This window comes from Aedes albopictus, chromosome 3 (assembly GCF_035046485.1).
Source record: "Aedes albopictus strain Foshan chromosome 3, AalbF5, whole genome shotgun sequence".
Taxonomy (NCBI): domain Eukaryota; kingdom Metazoa; phylum Arthropoda; class Insecta; order Diptera; family Culicidae; genus Aedes; species Aedes albopictus.
This window is the reverse complement of record NC_085138.1, coordinates 176,920,319-176,946,177: the sequence shown is the minus strand read 5'-3', so window position 1 is coordinate 176,946,177 and position 25,859 is coordinate 176,920,319. Positions and strand designations below refer to the sequence as shown.

The 25,859-nt window shown below is 40.2% G+C and overlaps 3 protein-coding genes across 12 annotated transcripts in view; 1 reads left to right on the top strand and 2 right to left on the bottom strand.

Moving 5' to 3' along the window:
• The window catches only part of LOC134290462 (uncharacterized), a 73,078-nt gene extending 60,671 nt beyond the window's left edge, over positions 1–12,407 (bottom strand). Inside the window, exons 1-3 of the mRNA XM_062857608.1 lie at positions 11,288–12,407; positions 10,553–10,737; positions 10,360–10,498 (exon numbers count right to left, since the gene is read on the bottom strand). Coding sequence (XP_062713592.1) covers positions 10,360–10,498; positions 10,553–10,737; positions 11,288–12,407 — 1,444 coding nt within the window. The remainder of the gene's footprint in view (positions 1–10,359; positions 10,499–10,552; positions 10,738–11,287) is intronic.
• LOC109403306 (zwei Ig domain protein zig-8) overlaps positions 1–25,859 on the top strand; it is a 911,020-nt gene that overhangs the window by 489,223 nt on the left and 395,938 nt on the right. The window lies entirely within an intron of this gene.
• Positions 12,774–15,051, bottom strand: LOC134290461 (uncharacterized). The gene is made up of 2 exons (XM_062857606.1): positions 13,106–15,051; positions 12,774–12,873 (listed from the first exon to the last, which is right to left on the bottom strand). Exons 1-2 carry the CDS (start codon positions 15,049–15,051, stop codon positions 12,774–12,776), a joined length of 2,046 nt encoding a protein of 681 aa, XP_062713590.1.

Genomic DNA, 25,859 nt, shown 5'->3' with positions numbered 1-25,859 from the left:
ACCGCATGCCAAGAAATTTTTACCACCTTTGTGTCAAAATCAATCTAATTTTTCGATGTAAGCTGTCGTTCTTGACATTTTTTGAAAGTTCCAATTCACGGTTACTCAATATTTTTCAATTGGGTTGAGTTTCGAAGTGTATGAGATTTTACGTTTTTTGGAAAAAATGCAGTACAATTTCTACATAGTTTTCTGCATACAAACGCTAGCATTCTCCGCCAAAAACAGGGGACAAAAATCAATTCAAATCAATACACAATATCTAAGCTTTTGAATAAGGGGTGCCAGCCATTTTTCCCGACATTTCCCGTAGTGAAAAAGATGATTTGCTGTACATGTATTTCTAAAAGTTCGGTTTTTCAAACCACAAATTCATATTGTTGACCAAACTATGTATTTCTTGTCAAACTTCGATGTTTTCTTGCTCTTAAGTTGATCTGCAACCTTTCCAGGTTGTAATGATGTATAGAATCGAATACTTGAAAGCTAACTTAGGTCTGCGGGGACGGTCGCTTTAATGTACATTGTCAGATTTTCAGCACGTTTGTGCAAAAACTTTTCGAGGACTTCTTGTTCCCTTGACTCTATTTTAAACACAATGTCAAAATATATCCCGAAGTAAATATTTTTCGATTCCTTACACAATAAGCTTTCATTTGCGCCAGAGATTGCCACGATTTGTTGAAAATAGAGAAATTTCTATCCAAAATGCGGTGGCTAGATTTTGCTGTGTGCATACCTTACATTTTTAAAACATTATATCGCAATATGTACTTGATGAAACTATTTCAATATTTTTCGTGTTACAGCTTATACCCAAGGCTTTCATATGCATCTTCGTTTAAGGTTTTACATTCACTACAAAAAATATGAAAAATCTGTATATGTTCAGAGTGTCATTTGGAAATTTATAATATTTTGATCAATAAAAGTGCCAAGTGTTTTCAACTTTTTTAAACTCTCTTAATGATATATTTTTATACAGGACCTACTAAACTACATATGAAGAGTAGGTCCTATGGATTTTTCGTTCAATTAATGCACTTTTATTGGTGGAAAACGTTTGGCAGATTATATGTGCAAAATATGGTAAATTTTAAAACATCGTCAACTACATACGCACATTTTTCATATTTTTTGTAGTGAATATAAAACCCCGAACATGGCTGCATATAAAAGCCTTGGGTCTAAGATGTAACACAAAAAAAAATTGAAAAAAATAATCAAGTACATATTGAGATGTAATGTTTTAAAAATGTGTTCAAAAGTCTTATAAGTTTTACTAAAAGTTCTATAACTTTCAGAAAACTTATTCAATCTCGCTCAAAATTTTACTAATCGAGCTTCAGTATATGATTCATGATTGGTCAAAATTTCAGCGTTTTTGATTGACGCATAAAAAAGTTATTAACATTTGAATGAAAAATTGTTTTGACAAAAATTTTGCTGTACGGACAATTGTTTGATACGCTGTATACCGAGGCGGCCGTCGTACGGATTGCAGATCTTTCTTAACCGCGTGCAGCCATCGCGTTCACGACCGCCCACGAAATCACCGATCTCTACATGGTTCCCCGTTAGTTATTGTTTTCTTTCGACATTCGCACTCCGAGTCCAGTCTGTCATATTTTATACACTGAAATTTTGTAAATAGATTCAGTTGTTTACTTAAATAGAGTTCATTCATTTCAAATGAAGCTTACCTTGAAATTCATACAGTATTATCGAAATGAGCCATTACATTGGCCTAAGCCAAAAACGTTATTAGGTCGAAAACGTCATTAGGCCCACTAAGTTGCTAGATTGAAAAGGACGCCAGGTTGGTAAAAAAAGATATCGTTTGACCGCAAAATATTGTTGCATGAAAGTGTGTATTTGGCCGAATATGTCATTGGGCTAAGAAGGTCATAATGCTGAGTTTGTCATTAGGCCGAACAGGTCATTGAGCCGAACGGGTGATTAGGGGTGATTGGTTGTTTTGACTTGGAGGTGATTTAGTCGAGTAAGTCTTTAGGCCGACTAGGTCATTGGGCCAAATAAGTTATTTGGCCAAAAAGGTCATTAGGATGACTAGGTTGAATAGGCAGATTAGGCCAAATAAGTCATTGTGATTGTAAAGGTCATTTGCCTAATAACATATTTGGCCTAATGAGCTATTTGGCCTAATGACCTATGCAGCCCAATGACTGTTACACACAATGCGTGCGGGAAATTTGAACTATATTCAGATCTGTTTGAACATCACTGTGATTGCCTGTGAGACCCATTATTGTGAAGCTTATGCACTGTTATAAGAGGTTAGGGACTCAAAGCTATTGTAGCGCTAGTGTGGAGATACTTGTTTACGAGGACGGAAGCAAAAGCCCTTCTATTAGGTTACCGAATTTGTAGGTAAATTCCCAAGCAACATACATGTTATATAATAGTTACGACAGCGCAAGTTTTGGTTGTATAGAAGTTTAATTTATGTAATTCTAACATTGTGTTGGAATAACGTCAAATAAACTTCTATAAAACCAAAACTTGCGCTGTCGTAACTAATATATTACATGTGTGTTGCTTGGGTTGTACATGTACAAAGGGTGATACGGTCAAAATTTGGTCAAACAATTTGTTTCATAACTTGAGACTGCGAACACCAAAACTGCTGATTTATGGACAAGTAATGGTACTTTATATTTAGCTTATGCCATAAAATTTTCATCAAAATCAGTTTAGTATTTGCGGAGATATTGTGAATCCTGAAAACCGCAATTTTAAAAATTTGTACAAAGAGGGTTAAAAAATAAGAACACATTTTTACTCTTTTATTTACCGAGCCAGAAATACTGAACCAATTTCAATGAAAATTTTTCTGTATGTAAAGTATACATATCAAAATGTTGTGTAAAAATTTCATTGAATTTGATCCAGCCGTTACAAAGTTATATTTGTTTAGGTAGTCAAATTTTGTCAAGTCAAGTCAAATTTTGGTCACACAATTTTTTTCATAACTTTAGACTGCGCACACCAAAACAGCTGATTTTTGGATCAGTAATGGTACATTATGTGTAACTTGTACCATAAAATTTTCATCAAAATTGGTCTAGTATTTGCGGAGATATGGTTGAACCCTGAGATATGCAATTTTAAAATTTTGTGCAAAGAGGATTCACAAATAAGAACAAATTTTTACTGTTTTATTTATAGGGCCAGAGATTCTTAACCGATTTCAATGAAAATTTTTATGTATGTGAAGTATGCATTTCAAAATGTTGTGTAAAATTTTCATTGAATTTGATCCAGCCGTTACAAAGTTATATTTGCTTAAGTGGCACCCAGTCAGTTTTTTCATATTCAAACTGCTACAACTTTGAATCAGTAATCAGCTGTTTTGGTGGACGCAGTCTAAAGTTATGAAAAAAATGTGTGACCAAATTTTGACCTTATCTAAAGGGTGAAACATAGAATATTTTAATAAATGTGATATTTTAGCGTTTTAGATGACCATGAATAAATACGTTTGCTGTAAGAGTCGATGCGTTTTCATCTCCCGCAACAATGACCTTTTCGTCCTTATGATGTTTTCAATGAACTTTACAGTGTTACGGTCTTTTCAGCCTAATTACCTATTCGGCTTAATGACCTTTACTGCTAATAATCTATACGGTTTAATGGCCCAATGACCTATTCGACTTAATGACCTATTCAGTCTGATGACCTATTCGGCCTAATGTTCTACTCGAGTAGATGACTTCCCTCGCAACCTTCTAAAGAATAGATGTATTTGAAACCGTAGTCTATAAACATGTTTTTCTTAATTTCCATTTAACCTTCCGAAACTCGCGCGGTTGGCCAACACTGGCAGCACTACGCTAATGTTGAGTACAAAAAGCGAGATTGTTTTAATGTGTTAGTTACTTAAATGTAGGGACTTCAACGGAGTTTACCTAAAATGATCTTACCCAAATGGAGGATTCAGTGTACGTTTCACAATAATCAAAGCTTTCTACACTTGGTAAAACTCGTGATTCATGTGTCTGCGCCACACTCCATTTTCTTGTATCCCACCGATTATTTTTCGCTGCCCTCTGCACTCGAGAACTACGAAAGCTTTTTAGTTTACCAGAAGAATCAGCGTCTTATGTAGAGCAATTTTTTTACGTTTGCAAGTGACGTAAATAAGCTGGTTTCGTAATTCTTAAAAGGCCCTATTAGCAGCGCCTTTTCACTTCACGGAAAACGTCATTGTCACATGTGACAGGTATTCCAAGATAAACAAATTCTTCAACAACTTCAAATACATCCTTACCAATCACTACATCAGCACTAACTAACACCACGAGGCCTGACTCTGACTTTACCCGCTTTCATGTACTACGTCATGGTAGAGTTAATCGTCAAGTCTACCTATCCTCGCTGTCTCTCTGATCAGAGGAGTATAAGCTTCCTCCACTGCTCTACGATCGATGCTGATGAGATCAATATCGTCCGCAAAGCCGAGGGCCATCTGAGACCGTGTGATGATAGTGCCATTTCTTTGCACGCCAGATTTCCTAATCGTTCCTTTGAGTGCAATGTTGAACAGTAAATTTGAAAGAGCATCGCTCTGCTTCAGTCTATCCAAGGTCCCTGACGTGATAGACACTTCGTCGGCGATCTGAATACTTGATTTTGATTCATACAGCGTTATGCGTATCCGCTTAATTAGTTTCGCCGGAAAACCATGTGCTGAAATTATCTGCCAAAGCTCATTTCTTTTGACTGAATAGTACGTTGCTTGAAAACGAATGAACCGATGATGCGTCTGCAAGATAACTTCCCAAAATTTATCTAGGATCATCCGCAGGTTAAACATTTGGTCCGTCGTTGTTCGCCCCTCACGAAAACTAGCATGGCCAACGAAGGACTTTTCACGAGGTCTCAGTCTGTATAAAAGGACACGTGACAGTATTTTATAAGCTGAATTGAATAGGGTGCTGTTTATCAGCTCCTTAGGGGCCTGCTCAAACTCATACAGTATTGGGTGGTTCACTTCTAAAGTACTGTCATGTATGTAGATAGTATTCTGAGCGATCGGGGTACCTGTGCTATGGATGCTCAGCTGATATGGATTAATATATGTGAAATAGGATTGAAACGAAATGCAAATGAATATTATTGAAAAACAACTCTATCTCTGATGAGATGCTACATGGCACAAACTTCCCAAATGGAGGAGAACGTGCCTCTGGAGCCGACCTACTGATACATGCCACATAAAAAAGATCATATGCATTCTTGCACTTTTTTTGTCATTGCGTAATCATATTGCCTTGATTATAGTGACAAGTGCCCAAAAAAGGTACACCTGCTCAAATGGTGCAAAACCCTATATCATGTGGTAAGCACAAAGATTATTTATACCCAATTCAAAAGAATTTCAATTACGAAAAGTTCTTGGACCGACCGGGAATCTCACCCGTCACTTTCAGCATGGTCTTGATGAATACCCACGTGTTTACGCTTCGGCTCCATGGGTCCTTCAAATGCAAACGTACCAAAAGGACATACCAATCTTAGATCAACAATAGCCTCCAATCATTTCCAATCGATATGTAACGGATTACCTCTGCGTTCGACGCGGGGTCCATAACGTTTTAATATTCAATCGAGCAGAGGTCGACCATTTTTTATTTGCCATAAATAGGACCATCGACCATATTTTTCCACCGATGATGGTGGCATGTGCGTTACTGTGCTGCCCGAAACCCAAAGTAAGTGGGGAAACCCCCGAGCAGCGAAAATTGTTTATTACACCGAACGGAGCTGCCGAAAGTCATGGAATGAAATGAGTTGGTGAAATTTTACGACCATTCCAATCTGAACCACACGGACTGCCATCAGCAGGACCTGCCACGCTCGGAGCATACCATCGCATCGTTGGCGTTCGTTGGTTGGTTGTAACGTGAAAGTATATCAGCAGCAGACCCACTCCATCGGGACATCTGTTGGCGCGTCGCCGTCAATCGCACCAACATCGAACCCCGCAACGAACGAGTTGAGTCCCACACAGCCGTCGTGATGCCGGCAAACGAGTGCTTTGGTTTATGGCAGCGCAGGGAGAAAGAAATTTAATTTACTTCATACGGGTGGTTTGATTGTGTATTTACTCGTAATTAAAATTGATATGTATTCTTGTGACGTACTGAACCAGTACTGGTGGTTGCATGACTGCAGTTCCAACTGGAAGGTTTTAATCTTACAGAGCTGTTAAAAAAAAAGCAAATGAAGGATCGTTGAAAGGACTGGGTGTTTCATTGAAGCACTCGAGAAAAGAAATCAAACTCAGTAGAGTCTGGATTTTTTAATATTCACATAAAACGCTTTCTTAGTACATAGTTCCAACCAGATGTAGGTTTTATTCAAACTATAAAGCCACGAATATGACATCCATGAAACATTCGGTTGGTGCTCAAATTCTATTTAATTTCCAATGTTTTGCATTGCAGTTTATTGAACTACCCAATTACAAAACTTAAATAGCGAAAAAAATTGCACTCAGTGATGAAACAACAGGTATGACAAGTGTCCAAGCAAGTGTCGAAGTTTTCTTCATTAGCATAATACAAAGGGGTTTCAACCTAGAATGAAGTCACACGTATTAAGCCTACTCCTTACATTTGCGCTTTTTTGCAACACGCACAAACAAATGTAGAACAACTTGCTCAAAAAAATGCTGCTCCATCACAAGTTTACCGATTATTTGTATAAGGTAAGCACTGTAAAGTGTTTGAAAAAGCCTTCTTTGCATCACATGCACTACACGCAACATTTGGTGTTGAGCAATGAAAACAATATAATGATTTGTTTAAACCGCAGCATGTGTATCAACTTTTTTTGCTTACTGTAAACATTACCATTGACTAACCTTTATTTTCCAAGTGACACTAATTTGAATGATGCAAAAAGTTGATGCAAAACAAAAAAATATCATAACCGTACATAGGTCAGTACGGTTAATTCAAGTTACCAACCGAAAAACTAATAAACAAAGTTGTTCGTGACACCTGGTCAATCCATGCTTTAACAGCAACTTTTGTGTTTTAATAAACTTGATTAAACACGAAAATATGGCTCAGAAAATTGAATGTAACTTTTGCTGCGATGTGGTGACATTGCAGGTCATTCCAATATCTTTGAAAAAATCAAAATTATATTTTTTAATACTTTATTATTGAATCTTTTAACCCAGGGACGTTCATAAATTAAGTTCAAAAATTTAAGATTTTTATCATCAGTTTCAAAGAATACTGCCGAAAGTCGCGTTATATGACGAAGCCACACCTCGAATTTTTAAGAGCACACATCTGAAAAAAAGTTGCTCGTTTGGTCACTCCCTGGTGGTTTTTCGAGACGCTATGGAAATTCATATATCTGAAAAAATACCCGTTTTTCATAGAAACTGGTATACAGTAAAACAAATCTCGAATGACATTTCACAATGTCGTATACATTTTTCTTAGAATTGTTTTCAACGAAACTTGAACGTAGAATCTATTTTTGATATCAAGAATTTCAAAAATTGTTTCCTTTTACTTGTTTCAAAATCGATAGAAAAATCGAGAAAAATAGCTAATAGAATTTGACCATCCTGAACTTTTAGGCAAATTTTGAAGCTAGAATTCAGATTTCTACAGAAAAATAATAAAAGAAATCGAAGTACTATACTTTTAAAATTTTCCAGCAATTCCTTCAAAAATTCGTACAGCTTTTCTTCAAGAAGTTCACCACAGATTTTTTCGGACTGAACTATTTTTTTTTTGTCAGGTATTTATCCTGGAAATTCTGCTGGAATTCCTCCAGAGACTACTATTTTCAGGAAGGCTTTGGTACAAGGATTCCTGCAGGAGTAAGTAAATCTAAGAATTTCGTTACCGATTCCTTAAGGAATTCTGAAACATTTTTTAGGAATTTGTACAGGAATTCCTTTAGTTTTTTTTTTCTAGGGATCTCACAAAAGCTTAGCAAGGCGTTTTTCTAGGTATTTTCACAGGAGTGCATTCAGAAATAGTTCATCAGATTGCTTTAGGAATACTCTCAGAGAATCCCCCAAGAATTTTATTACAGGATTTTTCAAGGATTTTTTAGAAATAAATCCCGAAAGAAACCCTAAAAAATTCTGGGGGTCGTGGAGGAAATTCTAAGGAAGTACATCACTACAAGAAATCTTGCTGAACTGCTGAAGTACATAAAAATATCGTGAAATAATAGTTTACGGATGGGTTTCCCCGGAAAACTTGATTCTTAATTCTATAATGAAGCCATTTCCAGGGAGGCCAAAGATGCCAGATAAACAGATTTTTGACCTTCTATACAGACAAGATATAGAGTGTAAAAAATACAAATTTTTGAAATGTGATACAGATTTCTCCAGAAAGCATAAAATTTGAGATTATTTCCAATAAATATAAAAAAAATATATATAAATTACTGCTTCGTACATTTTCACACACATTTAAGGAAAATAAATACCAGTAAAAATTAAAAACCGTCAACAAGTAGTACATTTTTATTAGTGTCTATTGAAATCTAGGACTCTCGGTGTCTGCTATACCATCAAAAAACGGCGATACAGAAAAATCTCTATTAGTACAGATTTTTGTTAAAATAATCTGGCATCTCTGATGGAGGCATACCAATACACAGGGGTGTTGATATTTGGAAACTTCCAGTAATCAGCTTTACCGTGATAACACTGTTTATGAGAAGTTACCGAGTTTCAGATCCCTACCATGAAGAAAACATTTTTTTTTTTGCAACTGAAGTTCGAAAAGGTACCTTTTTGGCCACATAACGGTAAATGTTACACCATTGATGCTCTTCGTAGTGGGATGGGACATTGGAATTTTTGCCTTATGTTTCGACTCAAAAGCATATGCTTAAGCTCAATTCCTCGCACTCTGAAATGAGAAGCAAAAAATATATGGCTTTATTGAATAACCTAAGTAATAAGTTTCAAGTAAGCAGTTAATATGTATGTTGATAGAGAAATAGAAAGAATGGAAGAAAGTGAATGTGAAGTTTCCCTGCAGTTTTCGACAAAGGTTTTCGGCATACCCTAGGATATACTCCATCCTTATTAGGAATGATTTTTTTCTTTTTTTATTCAGGGATTTTCTGCCGTAGGCAGCTATATCCCGGGGTATTAGTTATAAAGGTTTTGACAAAAATTCAACCTTTGAGAAAAATTTAGCTGCTTGAGAATATCCTCCAGAGAGTTCTTAAAAAAAATCCAGGGATTACTCTAACAGTTCATTTAGCTATTTATTCAAATACCTCTTCTTTAAAAAAAAACCGCAGAAATTTCTTCAGAGATTCTTTCAGATACAAAAAAATAAGAAGTGCTCCAGGGTAGGCCCGTGCACAGATATGGCACCAAGGGAGGCGTTTTCCACATTTCCCCAAAACTTTTATTTGATTAACCCCAAAACCACAAACCTAACCACCCCCGCCCCCCTTTTAACTTGCTTGCTCCAGGGATTTCCTTGAATATATGTTTAAAAAAATTCACCTTGTATTCTGTATATCAACGCGGCGGACTGGTTTGACCTTAAAATGAAAAACTGGGTATTTCGGTTCACTCGCGGAAACTTGGTACGAACGGTGACCGGCGTAATTTTATTGATCGTTTAAGTGTGGAAACGACAGGAAAACGCGACCGACAAAAGCGAGGTTCAATTTCTAACTGCTGTATATTTCTTATTCCTATATGGTCAGTGGTGGTCTTCTACACACAGTGGTATTCTTCAAAGACACTAGCTCATGAACAGCGGAGCTGTGCGTAGTGGTTGTACCCTAACGACCGATAGCACCATTCTTGTACCCGATCGACTACACGTTTCCAAACATCCCGGCCGCCTTGAAAGAAATTTCAATACTCTATGCTATGGCACACTTACATTATATCTCCCTATCTTATCCACTACAACTACTACTTGACTAACTACATCTCGCTCGTTAAACAATAGAACAAATTGTAAACACATCACTTTCGATTTCACTATTTTCTGCTGCGGTGTTTACTTTTGCGTACGTTGACCTCATTCCCCTGGACAGAACGTCCACATCGACTTCATAGCTCGTGTTGCTGCTGCAGTGTCTGCTGTTCGGCTGCCTGTTGCGGGGTAAATAATGCTTCGGTGAATATATGACGAAGCCACAGGCAAAATTTTCAAAAGCACAAATCTGAAGAACCATTGGACGGTTTGCTCCGAAAAGTTGATCGATTGATCACCACCAGCGGGTAACCAATCGATCAACTTTTCAGCGCAAACCGACACGTGGTTCTTCAGATTTGTGCTCTTGAATATTTTGCCTGTGGCTTCGTCATATCTTTACCTTCATCCGTGCACATGCTACTGCTGCCACGGGCGCATCGAGAGGTCCCTCCGATGCTGATGGATACGCAGGACTTCAGCGCTGCGTGAATGCACGCACCAACGTCTTTGGTGCTCTTCTTGACTGCGGACTTCATGTTCTGTAAAAGATGAGAGGGTGCTTTCTAAGGTGAATTTATGTAATGCAAAAAGACTTCCCTGGAAGCGGAGGCCTCCGTGGCCTCCGCGGGTGCCGCCGGCACCTTTGATGCTGCCCCGTCTATGTTAACTCGACGGCGGGCACGACTTCTGATGATTCTCTCGTGGAACTGCTCCTCTTCGTGTGGGTATTCTGCTTCTTCATGATGCTCCTCGCGGGTTCTCGATGCAGTTGGCCAAACTGCTTGATAACCGGTAATGGGAACATTAGGAACCGAATTACTGCAGTCTTCGGTTCGGCTGGCTATATAGGCTACGTATGCCCCTCAGGGCAGGGATCTTTCGACCTGGCGATGCAAATTGAGAGAGTTACTTTCTTATCGACCTGTGGAGACCTTTTGTCTCCACGGCATCCGTGATGCCGAGTCTAGTAGCGGCTCGCTGTTCTAGACCGAAGTGTTAGGACACACAGCGTGCGGGTTATCCTCGAAATCCGTGACGAACATATCATACAACATGCAATACGGACCTTGGTGTAATGGCAGACTTCAGCAGGGGTGGTCTCGAAACCAAAATGGGAAATGGGCATCAAAGCTGGCAGAAAAGAAATCGCATTACTTTTTGCTCAAACAATACAATACAAACACTTAACTGGTTCGCGCGGATCCGTAGATCCCCGCAGGTGCCCGAAGCACCTCGGTGGAGGGGAGTTCAATCCGCCTCGTGCGTCATAGGTTGATTATCTTCGATTGGAAGGATGCAAATTTTAGAGATTCCTCTCTCATAGGTACCATCCTTCGTGCGTATAGTGGCAACTCGAACATTGCCATCATTGTCGACGCGCACGTCGGTAACTCTGCCCAACTGCCATTTCAACGGTGGTAGATTTTCTTCCCGTAGTAGTACCATCGTTCCGACGACAAGGTTATCTCGTTGACGTGTCCATTTGGTGCGACTGTGCAGGGTCGAAAGGTACTGAGTCGACCACTTTTCCCAAATTCGTCGCACAAACTCCTGGGTCCGTTGCCACATTGACAATCTGTTCTCTGGGATGTCCTGATAGCTTGGTTCTGCCATGCTCGCCAGTGGACGCTGCACCAGGAAGTGTCCCGGAGTCAGAACGTCCAGATCGTTCGGATCACTGCTGAGCGGTGTCAGAGGGCGGGAATTTAAGCATGCTTCTATTTGTACCAGAACCGTAACAAATTCATCATGTGTAATAGTCCGGAGTCCGATCGTTCGTTTAAAGTGGCATTTGAACGATTTTACTGCTGCTTCCCAGAGCCCTCCAAAGTTGGGGGATCTGGCGGGGATGAACCTGAACTCTATGCTTTCGTTACACGCCTCTCTGACGACTGCGTCCTGAAACTGCTGACTCTTGAATAGCTTCGCCAACTCGTCTACCTCTCTCTTCGCTCCCACGAAATTCTTCGCGTTGTCGCACATGATCAACTGGGGTTTTGATCTGCGCGATACAAATCGCCGTAATGCAGCCACAAACGCTTGGGTGGTCAAATCCAACGCCACCTCCAAATGGACCGCTTTTGTTACCAGGCAAACAAATACCACCACGAAGCATTTTACCGGACGAGCCTTACGTCCAGGATACGACATTGAAAAGGGTCCACAATAGTCCACACCCACTTTCAAAAAAACTGGAGCTGGAGTAACTCTTTCTCGAGGAAGATCTGCCATCAGTTGGTCCTGAATCTTTGGCTTGCTACGGAAGCAAGGAACGCATTGATGGATCACTTGCCGTGCTGCTCTTCGAATGTTCAACGGCCAAAACCGTTCTCGCACAGTGGACATGAGAAGTTGCTGGCCGGCGTGCAAGTACTTGTGGTGATAATCCTGCAGTATCAGTTTGGTTAACGGGTGTCGATGATCCAAGATGATTGGGTACTTCCTCATTGGTGCAACCGCAGCATTTCGTAGCCGGCCGCCAACATGTAGGTACTATTCCATCAACAAGCTTCGGATTTAGGGTGTTTATTCGAGAAGATTGCTTGACCTGATTGCCTTTGGCTAACTCTTTCAGCTCCTCCGGAAAACATTCAGTTTGCGACAGCCTTACCAAATTCATCAACGACTCCTCATACTCAGCAGACGTGAGAAATCCTATTCTGCGATTAGTTTTGTTGAATGGTCTACAGTTGTGTGAAAAACGTCGTAGTAGGGCAACTAGTCGTGTTAGCGAGCTCAATGATGATCGCAAGCAAAAGATTTCATTGGCAGACTGAGTTTGTACTGGGCAAGCTGTCACAGCTTTCTCCTCCACTAATGCAGCTTGATCATCTGTTGAAGCGTCGCCATTCTGGGGCCATACTGAATGATTTTGCCGCAGCCAAAGTGGACCATTCCACCAGAGCGAGCAATACTGAAGTTGGGCCGGAATCATTCCGCGTGATAGGACATCTGCAGGATTTTCAATACCGGCAACATGATTCCATACAGCTCCTTCCGTCAGATGCTGTATCTCCGATACACGATTTGCAACAAATGGCTGCCAGCGAGCTGGAGAAGAAGATAGCCAACATTTGACTATCATTGAGTCAGTCCAAAAATAAGCTTTCGTGGTTGTCGGAAGATTCCCTTTTATCTTTTCGTACAGATGACTCATTAGCAACGCTCCGGACAGCTCCAGGCGTGGAACTGTCTGCTTTTTCTTCTTCCTTTTCAAATCCTCTAAAGGAGCCACCTTGGATTTCGAGGTTAGAAGGAAAACGGCAATTGTGTCATCTTCCCAAACGCTTCGCATGTAGAGGCAGGCACCGTAGGCCTTTTCGGAGGCATCCGAGAATCCGTGGACTTCAACTTCGATGCATTTTGGATTACATCCGACCCAGCGAGGGACGGTGATGGATTCGAGGCTTATTAGATTTCTCCGGTACTCCAACCATCGGTTCTGCAATTCTTCGCTTAACGGTTCGTCCCATTCAACTTGCTCCTTCCACAGATCTTGCAGAAAGATTTTAGCCGTTACTACAATTGGTCCAACCAATCCGAGGGGATCAAAAATACGAGCCGTGTCGGAAAGAACAACTCGTTTGGAAATTGTGGAACCAGCATTCCATTGCGGTACTTTGAACCTGTAGCAGTCATCGGTTGAATCCCACAGCATGCCAAGGGTTTTAATGGTTGTGTTAGAGGACTCTAGCTCCTTGATTCCTCCATCGTCGCGCAGATGAGCTGGCAATCCTTTCAAAACTTCGTCGCTGTTGCTCCGCCACTTCCTCAAAATGAATCCTGCCGAATTTGTGAGATCGATTGTTTCTGCTACCAACTGTTTCGCTTCCTCAATCGAATCTGCTCCGGATAACATGTCGTCGACATAAAAATCCTTCTTCACGACCTTCGATCCGATTGGATGTGTTGTTGTACCGTCTTCCGCCAAAGTTTGCAAGCACTTGGTGGCCAAATACGGGGCGGAAGCTGTCCCATACGTGACTATGGTTAACTTGTACGAATGAATTGGCTCTTTGGGCGAACCTCTCCAAACGATCATTTGATATTGCTGGTCTGCTGGAGCCATATTCACCATTCGGTACATTTTCGCCACGTCTGCAACTACCACAAAAATGTGCAGTCTGAATCGAATGTTGATGTCGTATAGCTCGTCCTGCACCACTGGTCCAACCATCAGGGCGTCGTTCAATGATATGCCGGTAGATGTGAGGCAGGATGCGTCGAATACGACACGCAGCTTGGTTGTTGTACTGTCAGGTTTGATAACAGCATGGTGTGGTAAAAAATATGCCGGTGGATCTTCTATCAGCTCTTCTACTTTCACCATATGACCCATCAGCAAATACTCGTGCACAAAGTCGACGTACATAGCCTTCACTTCTGGGTTCGCTTCTAGTCTTCGCTCCAATCCCAGGAATCTTTTCACTGCAATCGACCTTGATTCACCCAACTTTCCGATCATATCTGGCTTCTTGGGCAAACTAACAACGAACCTTCCCGCTTCATCACGAAATGTAGTCTTCTTGAATAATTCTTCGCAAGCAGACTCTTCGATCGACAGCGTGCTCTTCACATGGCATGTTTCCAGCTCCCAAAACCTTGCGAGTTGCTCCTGGATGCGCCTGGTGGACTCTGCTTCGGACAAGTTGACGTTGCTCACTACTTGAGGCAAAGCAGCTAAATTTATCTCGACGACGCCAGACACGATCCATCCAAAAACGGTCTTCTGAATGACTGCCTCACTGCCTTCCAATCTTCGACGATCCTCCATTAACAGCTCATAAAAATGCTCCGCTCCGATGATCATATCAATTGGTCCAGGGACGTTGAACCCGGGATCCGCCAGCGTATTGTTGGAAGGAAGCTTCAGATGACGGATGTTCACATGCTTGCATGGCAAACATGTGGTGACTCTCGAGAGTACGTGGAACTTCATTGCAGCCGAAAACTGGGTACGATGAGGCGAACGGGGACTGACTGTAGCAATAACTGCATTTGTAGAGGTACTCTCCGAAGATCCAACGCCTTTAATCCTCAAATAATCGGTAAACGTCTTACACTTCAACCTCTGAGCGGAATCAGTAGTCATTAGGTTGCGTTGTGATGCGCTATCCAGCAATGCTCGAGCCAATAGAATGTGACCAAACTGATCATGAACGCGCACAACTGCGGTTGATAGAAGAACTTCTCGAGCAATGCTTGCAGTACTTGCTTCGAGAGATACGGAATTGCATGTAGCAGTGTTTTCTGTGGTGGGCTGTGAGCTAAATGCATTTGAGCTTGCAGTGCCAGTGGGTGTACGTGTGTTGTGTTGTGTGGATTGAGTGAGCGGTGTACGGTTTTGATTTTGTTGCTGACCTTGTGGCCTTGATTGTGGGGGTTGTGTTTGTTGGTTGTTCGCTTGTCGAGATCGCGGACCTGTGTGTGGAACAACGGATGTCGTAGTACTACTGACACGATTAGGCACTGCAAATCCTTCATGTAATAATGTATGATGTTTACGCTTACATACCGTACAGAACCCTCGCGAGCATTTACCGACGACGTGTCCAGGAGATAAGCAGTTGAAGCATAACATGTTTCTCCGGGCTGCTGCAATCCGATCTGCACTGCTCATTTTTCGTAACACTTGACACTGAAACACGCTGTGTTGACTCCCATCGCAGAAGTAGCAGGAGTTCGATTCAGTGGATACAGCATGGCTTGACGCAATCCTGTGTTGATAACGTTCTCCGTGGGCTGGTTTTGCAGGTGCAATCGACTGTAACACTGCACAATGATCTTGCAGATACGAGAGAAGGCTATCGTACTCCACAAACTCCCTAGAGTTGTAATGTGTTTCCCAGTTGCGAAGGGTTGTAGGATCCAGTTTTAACGTCAAAATGTAAGCCATCAGAACTGAACAATTCTTCGTGTCTATCCCTAGCTTGTCAATCATCTGGAGATTTTTGTCGAACGTGCTTACGACGTGGTTCAGAGCTTCGAAGCATTCTTTCCGTACGGGTTCGACAGCAAAAATCGCATCCAGGTGTGTCTTGAGAATTAGCTTCTTATTTTCGTATCGTTTTTTCAGCGTAGTCCATGCGATACGATAGTTAGCTGCGGTCATCTCGATCGAACTGATTTCTTGCAGGGCTTCTCCAAATAGTGACGTCCTTAAATAGGTGAATTTGTCAATGGAAGACAAGGACTCATTGTTGTGTATCAGCGATCGAAACGTGTCTCTGAAAGTGATCCACTGCATTAACTTTCCACCAAATGTAGGGAGCTTGATGTCCGGTAACTTCACTCTCGACGAACTAGGTGCAGCAGGTACTGCCATAGACGAACTTGAGGGCGTTTGTTTGATCTTAAGCTGGGAGAGCACTGCCTTCACCTCGCAATAGAGATTCTCGAACTCCCACACGGTTTCCTTGTTCTCGGTGACTTGTTCTTCATGCATCTCCTCCTTTTCAGCTGCGCTGAGATCTAGTTCCACCACTTCAGAAAGCATTTCGATGTTCCGCCGAACTTCATAGAACTTGGCCAAAGTTTCCTCCAATAACGAAAGCCTCACCTCGACTTGGGCCTCATCACGTTCAGGTTTGAATCGTTTGGTGAAAGCGCTGATCATCTCCAACGTGTTTCGAAGTTGTCGCTCCTGCGTTTTTAGTTCCAACAAAGTCGGCATTTTGTACACTATCGACACTCACTTGCACCACAATTGACAGCCTACCGTTCCACACACGCGATCTATTGACTGGATTTAACGTAATAGCGAACAAGACCGACCATCAATTGCCAACAAAGCGGACGTTTCGAGCAACCGTAGGGACCAGGGACTAAAGCTCTAACTCAATTCCAACACCACCCTCAAATCATGATCTACATGCAGCTCATTTTAATCAATTTTATTCAGCAGCTAATCGGACAATTACATTGAATGTGTCGATGGCGGACGACTCATGCATTGACGCCACACCACGAACTAACATGCATCACTTTCCTTTTAATTTCCAAATCGTGTACTCTCCAATCCTCTGACGGCAGCTACGGCGGAAACAGGCCTTGAAATCCGGAACTGCAGGAGCTCTTCAACCTTCGGGCACTTGTACGGAATTCTCACTCTCGATCCAGCGTCACTTTATATGCTTCTTCTTGGCTTCGTGGGTTGTTGACCACAGTTCGCAGTTCACTGACCCTCTTAAAATGCTTGGCGTCACTTCATCGGCGCCATCGAATCACTATTGTTCCGTGTTCTTCGCACAAATGTTCACCGAAACACCAGGTCCACCGGTAGAAATCCGGTTCGAAGGACCAAAAATGTATATCAACGCGGCGGACTGGTTTGACCTTAAAATTAAAAACTGGGTATTTCGGTTCACTCGCGGAAAACTTGGTACGAACGGTGACCGGCGTAATTTTATTGATCGTTGAAGTGTGGAAACGACAGGAAAACGCGACCGACAAAAGCGAGGTTCAATTTCTAACTGCTGTATATTTCTTATTCCTATATGGTCAGTGGTGGTCTTCTACACACAGTGGTATTCTTCAAAGACACTAGCTCATGAACAGCGGAGCTGTGCGTAGTGGTTGTACCCTAACGACCGATAGCACCATTCTTGTACCCGATCGACTACACGTTTTCAAACATATTCCATAAGACAAATTTTAATGGGTTGCTTAAAAATTGTATCCAGTGAATCAGTGAGAAGAAATTCTTCTAGGAATTCCTTCAAACATTTCTGGTGGGATTCTTGTAGAAAATCTCTCATTGGATATTTCAGAAACACCTCACGGTGTCAAAATTTCGATTATTATCGAACATTCATGTACCTCGGATTTTTCTTCGAAAATGATTAGTGTTTGGGCTATATATTCATAACAGGAAAACTCGAAAATATTTCATCGGCGAAAATTTTCCATACATTTTGTATGGGACGGTTGTTGGGCTAAAAAAGTAATTATTGATTTTTTGTATGAAAAATAGCCCAAAACTCAACTAAGTCAAATTTTCCCCGATAGAATATTTTCAAATTTTGCATTTATACATTATAGCCGAAATTCTAACATTCTATGAAGAAAAATCCGAGGTACATGAAAGTTCGATAATAACACTAGTTTACAGCATTTTTGAACTCGGTAAGCTGATGATCATTTTTAGTGTAGAATCATGCCCTAAGTTCCAAAACGCGAAAGAAAAAAATTACAGTAGAGCGGAAATTTTTTCGACTTTCCATACAAGGTTAATGATTTGAAATCGATTTTTGTTCTATTTTTAAGCAAAGTCGCTCACTTCAAACATCTCATTCTCCGTAATCATTGCTCCGATTGAGCTGAAATTTTTACTGTAACTCGCCTACATATGATATGTCAAATAAACGTCGAGAAAGAATTTTTAAATCGTTTTTTTCCTATTGAAAAAAATACAGTTCTTCAAGAATTTTTGGGAACTTAGCTAAAAATTAAGGAGATCGTCCCTAAAACTCGCCAATATCTTGAATTTCATCAATCTGACGCAAAACCTGCATTCAGATGATCGAATGGTATTGTATTCAGCTTTTAATTTATGGAAAAAGATTTAAAATTGGTTGAACAAAACGCAAGATATTTGAATTTTATTAAATTCCATATTTTAAAAAGTTCTTAAACTCGATATTGAGCTAAAACTCAAAAACTGTTCTACTTTAAATTCTTTTAAGCACGGTTTCGAAATCAGCGCTAAATTGTGCTTCAAAAATTTTGGTTTTTGACAGAAGTTCACAACTTTCGTTTTATTTTGTAAACTTGTGTAATCGAAATTTTGACACCGTGCACCTTTGCTGTGTTGCTTTGAAATTTTTCTGCAAATTTTTTATCAAGAATTGTTGAAATTTTGATTAAGATGTTTTTCTAGAGAGGTTTCACCAGAAATTACTTCAGGAATTCCTGGGAAAAACTCCCAAAGATTCAAGTTTTCCTCCAGAAAACATTTTACGGACACGAATTTTCAGAAAATCAAAATTTCTGATTTCCTCCAGAAATATATTCAAAACTTCCTTTAATTTTTTCTGATTTTTTTCGAAATTTTTAAAGATTGTTTCGAAATTCTTTTAGAAATTCGGTCAGATATTTCTCAGAGATTCGGTTAGAAAATGTTCTACGAGTACATTTTGGAAATTCCTCCAGGGAATCCTTCATAAAATCTTTTCAAGGATTATTTAAGAAAATCTATCGGGAATACTTCCGATTATTTCGGATTTGTTCTTTCTAGGATTATTTTAAAATTTTTGCTGGGATTATTTCAGGAATTCATACGCGGGGTTTCTACAAGAATTCATCCAGGGATTGTTTCTGGGATTCCGTTTGAGATTTACTAACGAATGTCTCCAGGGATTCTTACAGAAATTTTTGCATGATTTCTCTCAGTGGTTCAAGCAGGACTGCTTCGGAAATTGTTCCTGAAATCCATATCCTTAGACCTTAGGGATTTCCTCCGAATATTCCTTTATGAGTTTTCGCAGAAAATCTTCAGGATTCACTCCAAGAATACCCTCAGAAATTTCCCCTTGGATTACTTCTAGAATTATTTTAGAATTTTTTCTAGAAATGTTTCTGGCGAAATTCCAAAGAAATTCATTAAGCAATTCTCAGGATTTTTTGCAGGGATTGTAACATATGTTTATCCATTTGTTCCCCATACATTCCTCCAGATATCAGGTAGGTATCAGTAGGTCGGCTCAAGAGGCACGTTCTCCTGCATTTGGGAAATTTGTGCCATCGCCATGAATACGAGCCTATTCATCATTTACCTGAGGGAGAGGAAAAGGAGGAATAAGGGATGGGATAGGGAAAGGGAAGGTAAGGGAATAGGGTCGACATAATCGCATAAGCGTACCACAACGGGTTCAAACAGCACCCTGAAATGGGCACTGTAAAAAACGCATAAAGCATAAAGTAAGCCTACAGCTACTTGCCACAACAGGTTCAGAACAACAGAACATCCTGAAGATTCAGGTTTCTTAGGTCAGTTTCACTCAATCAAGTGTTTACCGAGTTCTCGGAAACGCAGTTGCGTAAAAACTGGGTAGTTAAACATCAAATGATTCAAAGTTCCACAGTCGGATTCTCAGCTAAGATATACAAATGATGCAGCCTGTTGAGGCTTGTGATGGACAAAATCATATTTAGAAAAACCACATTGAGTTATCTCTATAGTAAGAAATCAAAGCTTGTTTTTCTCAGAGATGGCGCCACCACATTAAAAGTAAAATCATTTTTCTTGTATGGACAAATCGCTGGTTTGCACTTGCTCCGCATCTTAGCGATTTGTACCTTGGGGCAAAAAGTTGCAAATTAGAAACAAAATCATTATCCCTACACGTTTCTTGTGGATTCATTGCAGTAAAAGAGAATTGATTACATCACCATACAAATTTCAAGTTGTTTATTTTTTTCCTGACTGGCATTTTCCACCCGTGTTACGCATGATGTTTTGAGTGGATAAGTGCCAGGCGGCGCCGCTGTATATGTGAAAAACACATGGAACACGAGCGCTGTCTATGATTCCGTAGCGCAAACTTTTCTGCTTGTTTACACTGTTATCATGTTTACCGCATTTATCAGAAAAGCGTCACTACCGGCACTTCAGCATAAACGCAGCTGATTGCATCCCATTGCGTTTCTGCTACGAGATTCCTCAAAAGTAATGGCAAGACTCCCGCATGGGGGCATACACAAACACTCAATTTCCTAATCGCTGCTTGACGTAATGCCGAGAAGAGATGTTGGTTTTTGAGCATTTGGCACATCCAATTGGAAATGATTGAAAGATAAATAGGACAATCAATGCGGCTTCGAATATGGAATCGAAAGGTACCTGTTCAAAAGTATCCTGGAAATCCAAGACAACCCAAACAACATTGTTTTTGAATGAATGCTTTTCCGATATCGTAAACAACATTGTGCAAACAAATCACAGTGGACTTTCCATTTTGGTAAGTATGTCGGTTCCCATGGAGAGGCATGTTTGCCAGAAAATCATCACGGGTGTGATGCTCGACAAAGCGTTCCAATCATTTTAAAAGAAAGAGGTCAAAGTGATAGGTCTAATCTTCATACGATGCATTATCCACTTATGGAATAAACTTGACTATATAATCCCACCAAGATTTGGGAATAGCAAGGCTGCAAACAAGCAGTTTTAAAACATTTTTGGGCTCGAGACATGACACGCGACATTGCCATTTCAATTTTACTGAAAGTAGCAAACATCGGGTCAAACGCAAAATGCGGAACCATATAGGTGTTAATGTAAGCATTACATCTACATAGGAATCCCTTCAACGAAAGTAAGGTTCTTGGACCAAAGTTGTTCTTTTGTGCTGAAGATTGTTCTGAGCTGTCATAACCATAGCCACTACCCAAACTAGGCACGATCAAACTCTTACAATCACAACACAAGAAAAAAGAGCAGCGATAAAAACCAATTCAATGTCGATTGAAGAACGCCATAGACGAAGATACACAGAGGACACTGTGAAGAACGCATAATGCGAAGAGCCATATAGGTTATAATCAAAACTAATAAACAACATACTAATAATCCCACCCTTATTGAGCCACGCAGTTGAGGCTTAAGAAGGATAGCAGATATCTCGGAGAAACACAAGGTCAACTGCACCATTGCTCCGGTTAGCGCAGTAAGGGCAGAATACTGTGGAGGGCACCCTAGTACTCCACAGTCTCCGTTAAGCGGTTAGGATTTTATTAGACCCCCCTAATCATTCATTCCTAGGCACGATAAGCATATAGCCGCATCACACCATGAATTAGGGGTCACCTGTTTAATGGACTTTTACCACCGGAACAGGCAGTCCGTAGTGTTATTCTTAACCAATTGTGACAACCGCTACCGACACTACACAGCTATCTAGGCTGATCGAGAAAAGAAGTTAATATTGATGATCAACTTCATACGGACCCGAACAGCCGTTTAATTATACATTCCTCTAGGAACTCCTTCCAAAATTGTTGTAGTAATTCTAACTTGGGTTACCCAATGAGTTTTTTCGTGTATTTTATCATGAATCACTTCAGAAAATCCACCTATGACTTTTTCAGGAATTCGAATAAAGATTCCTTCGTCATCTTATTCAGAAATCGATTCAGAAAATCCTTCGCGGAATCTTTCATAAGTTTCTCCAAGAATTTTTGCAGAAGCATCATCACAGTCTTCACAAATTGTCACAGGATTTATTCATACATTCTCCAATAATATGTTTTCGGAAATTCGGATAAGGATTACTATAAACATTAACAACAAATTCTTTGTGTTGTGATGGGTTTCAATGTTCTTTGAGAAGTGATTATTCTCGTGTTTGAGAAGCAAAGTAGTAGTCATATCAACTTGCTATTTAAACTAGGCTTTCTTACATAGTTAAGAATATGGAATTTATGAATTTTCTCAAGATAAAATGGTAAGAGTTGATAGATGTAACTTTCACAGGCCTGTGTTTTGATTGCCTTACAAAGATTCATCATACAAATCCAAATAATGTTCTTAGGGCGCAGTACTGAAGTCATCTCCGTGGGATCGTACCAGTATAGGAGCGTCGTAGTTTGGAATCTCTGATTTTCCATCGGCCAATTACGTATTCTCTACATACGTACTACCGGCTATTGATTTCATGACCCAATTTATTTTTTGTTTTATATCTAGGAATAAATAAATAAATAAAATCCATTTATTACTACAAAACTGCAAACAATCAACAGTTTTAATTCATATTTCTACTATGAATAAAATAGTTTTGAAAATCTATCACTCTACAATCCTTTTTCCTTTCTATTTGCAGGTAAATATTTAGCATGAACATATATACTTCCTTCATGGTTAACCAGACTGCTTGAGTGGCACCATAAAACAGGTAAACTTTTTTCAACTCTTTTGGCATTGATTGGGTGTGGTAACGCTTATTTTAAACGGATTCTATCAGGTGTGATAGGATTGAACCTTGAATAAATCAGATTGGCGTTGCATGGGATGTAAAGTGGTACACATCACATATTGCGAAAGTGCTAAAAATAGAACTGGTAACACATCGTCCATGCAAGTTCATATCACCGCCGCCGCTGTTCGTACGAGAGTGGGAGCGCCTGGCCGGGACTGCCTTCCTGATGTTTCCACATTACAACCTGGACACCGGTGAACAATTCACAAAATACGGAACTGCATGCAGTGTGTGTGTGTGCGGACCTCGGCAGTAAAGAGAATTACGTAACAATGTAACACATCATTGTGCACCACTTTGGGGTGGTGGTAATCCTTTGCTCGTTCCGGAAAGGCAGATAGGTGCTTCAGCTTCGCTTAGTTACCGAGCACCGGATGACCCACCTGAGCTACAATCTGCTTGTGGCAAACCGAAAAAGAGCTCTCGCTTCACAGAGCGAAGCAAAAGGAGGAGAATTTTGTTTGTTTTCATTTAATTATGCATTATTGGTCAGTTTGCAATAATGAACTTAACTACAGGAAAAACCATCAGGCAAACACAATCTCTTCAGTGGAAGCCAACTTGGTGCTGGTAAAAATGCAAATGATTGACAATTACTTTGAAAAACATTTTAATCACAGCAGCGGCTATGGGCGTTTGACAACCGATGGAATGTTTCCCAGAATGGCAACAGATGGTGCACAAATTTGTCCTGGCAAAACCCCATCGAGTGATTTTCCATTGGCGAATGTTCGCTGAAAGATTTCTCCTAACACCGAGCAGGAAGCAAGACAATTTAAAGAATTTCCATGAAGAATATTTTTGAAAGTTGAGCAGGTACACAAGCGAATCGGGAGGTGATTGCGTTGGAAAGATCCATCAATAGAATCAGGTTTTCCTCTAACAAGAACTAAGCACACGTTGCGTTGTTGAATTGAAAAAACTCAGCAGTAAGCGAGAAAATATGCTCGTACGCTGGGTATTATGCCAACGTACCACACCCAAGTTTAGTGCGAAATCAACTGGCAGGAGGAAAGCAGCGACAGAATTAGGAAGAAAATCATTAGCATAATTTCCATTTTGCTACCGAGTAAAGCATAACGAAGAGCAAAGGAAAAACACAAGTGCTTTTTTAAGTCTGTAAAATAGACTGGTTGGAACATTGGTATTTTAACAATTAAAAAACAAAACCACGTTCGTCAGTGCGGTATATACACATGTTAAAGCTTTTCGGTAGGTGAGTAATATGGAAGGTTCTTCGGTACACTGATACAAATATCAAACAATTTATTTTATTTATATTGCTTCCTACAGAGAGATTATTATCCGATCACCAAATAGTTATTACGGCAAAACTCCACCACAGCATTTATTTGACAGTAACAGTCCTCATCATCTTGCATTTCGGCAACTACCTATCACATGTATATTTTTTTTTCTCTGAACCAGTCTACGCAGTTTCGGTCTTCTGCAATATTAGCACCCCGCTTCAACCACTAGAAGTGTAGGCTACCAGTGACCTGCTGGTGGTGGCTGTGTGTCATAAAAATTTCACGAAGCTCACAACATGGCATGAATACCTACAACGAGCGAGCATACCAAACCAACCAACGGAGACTGCAAAAATAAAAACAAAAACCCAGATTAATCCACCTAGTGGTGATAGTGCCTTTCTCGTCGAATATGTACTCAACATTTTTCCGGCCATAAGCCGAAGTGTTCCTGAATCCTGAGAATACTCTAGAACGGAATAAATCTTATTTTCTTCTTTTGTCATAGTGCTCGTTGACTCGTCAATGGGGGGTGGAGTTGATAAATAATAAATTTACTTGATTGATTGATTTATCTTTATTTGAGAGACTTTCAGCCCTTGGCAATAAATTTACTTAACGAAAAAAATCTTAAAAAACTTAGCAAAACCGTTTAAGTCATCGGTTTTGATAAAAAAAAAAAACTTCTGGAAGACTCTAATTTCACTTTTAATTTGAAAAATTTATTGATTTATTTATTTGTGCCCTTCTTCAAAATGTTGAATTCCGACCAAAATTTCCAAGGGGGGACTGCGCACTTTAGCCTATATTTTATTATCATTAGTTATAAGATTCATGTAAAATTTGACAAAAAAAGTGCAAGCAAGCGAAATTTCCCATATTAAAGCCCATTCAAATTTCAACCGTGTTACATAGCGCGTGGGCTCAACCAGTTGCATCAAAATTGTTCGCAGTCATTTTAGACGCAAAAGGGGATTGGTGCTATAAACTTTAATTTTTTCTATATAACGTTGATCCTCAGGAATCTAAAATGGTGTAATTTGACAAGATCGCTTAAATTTTTATCAAGATTTTGTTCTTTTACACATATTAATCGCTTGCATCGATTTTATTCACCTGCATAATTTCAGCAATAGATCCAATCCTGATTCTGCAACACTGCCGGTAATCTTAAGTGTGGTCAGAGACTATTTTCTTGCTGCCCGTTTATCTGGTTAACAAACATTTTTGATGATTTGATGTTTCGCATGCATGGGTTTGGTTTAGTTTTTTAAGTGGTCATTTCCGACGGGACACCTGGAACCGGTTCCGGAACACAACCGGTTAAGATACGGTATGAAACTTTTTTCCTGCTTACCGTTTATCTGGTTATCGAAAAAGCCGCTCTTAGATGTGTCACATGCCTGGTTTTGGTTCACCTTTTTAATTGGCCACTTCCGGCAGGACATCCGGAACCGGTTCCGGAATACAATTAGTTCAGATATGGTCTGAAACTATTTTCTTGCTTACCGTTCATCTGGTTATCGAAAAAGCCGCTCTTTGATGTGTCGCATGCATGGGTTATGTTCACTTTTTTAATTGACCACTTCCGGCAGGACATCCGGAACCGGTTCCGGAACACTACCTGTTCAAACGGGGTTTGGAACTATTTTCCTGCTTACCGGTCATCTGGTTAT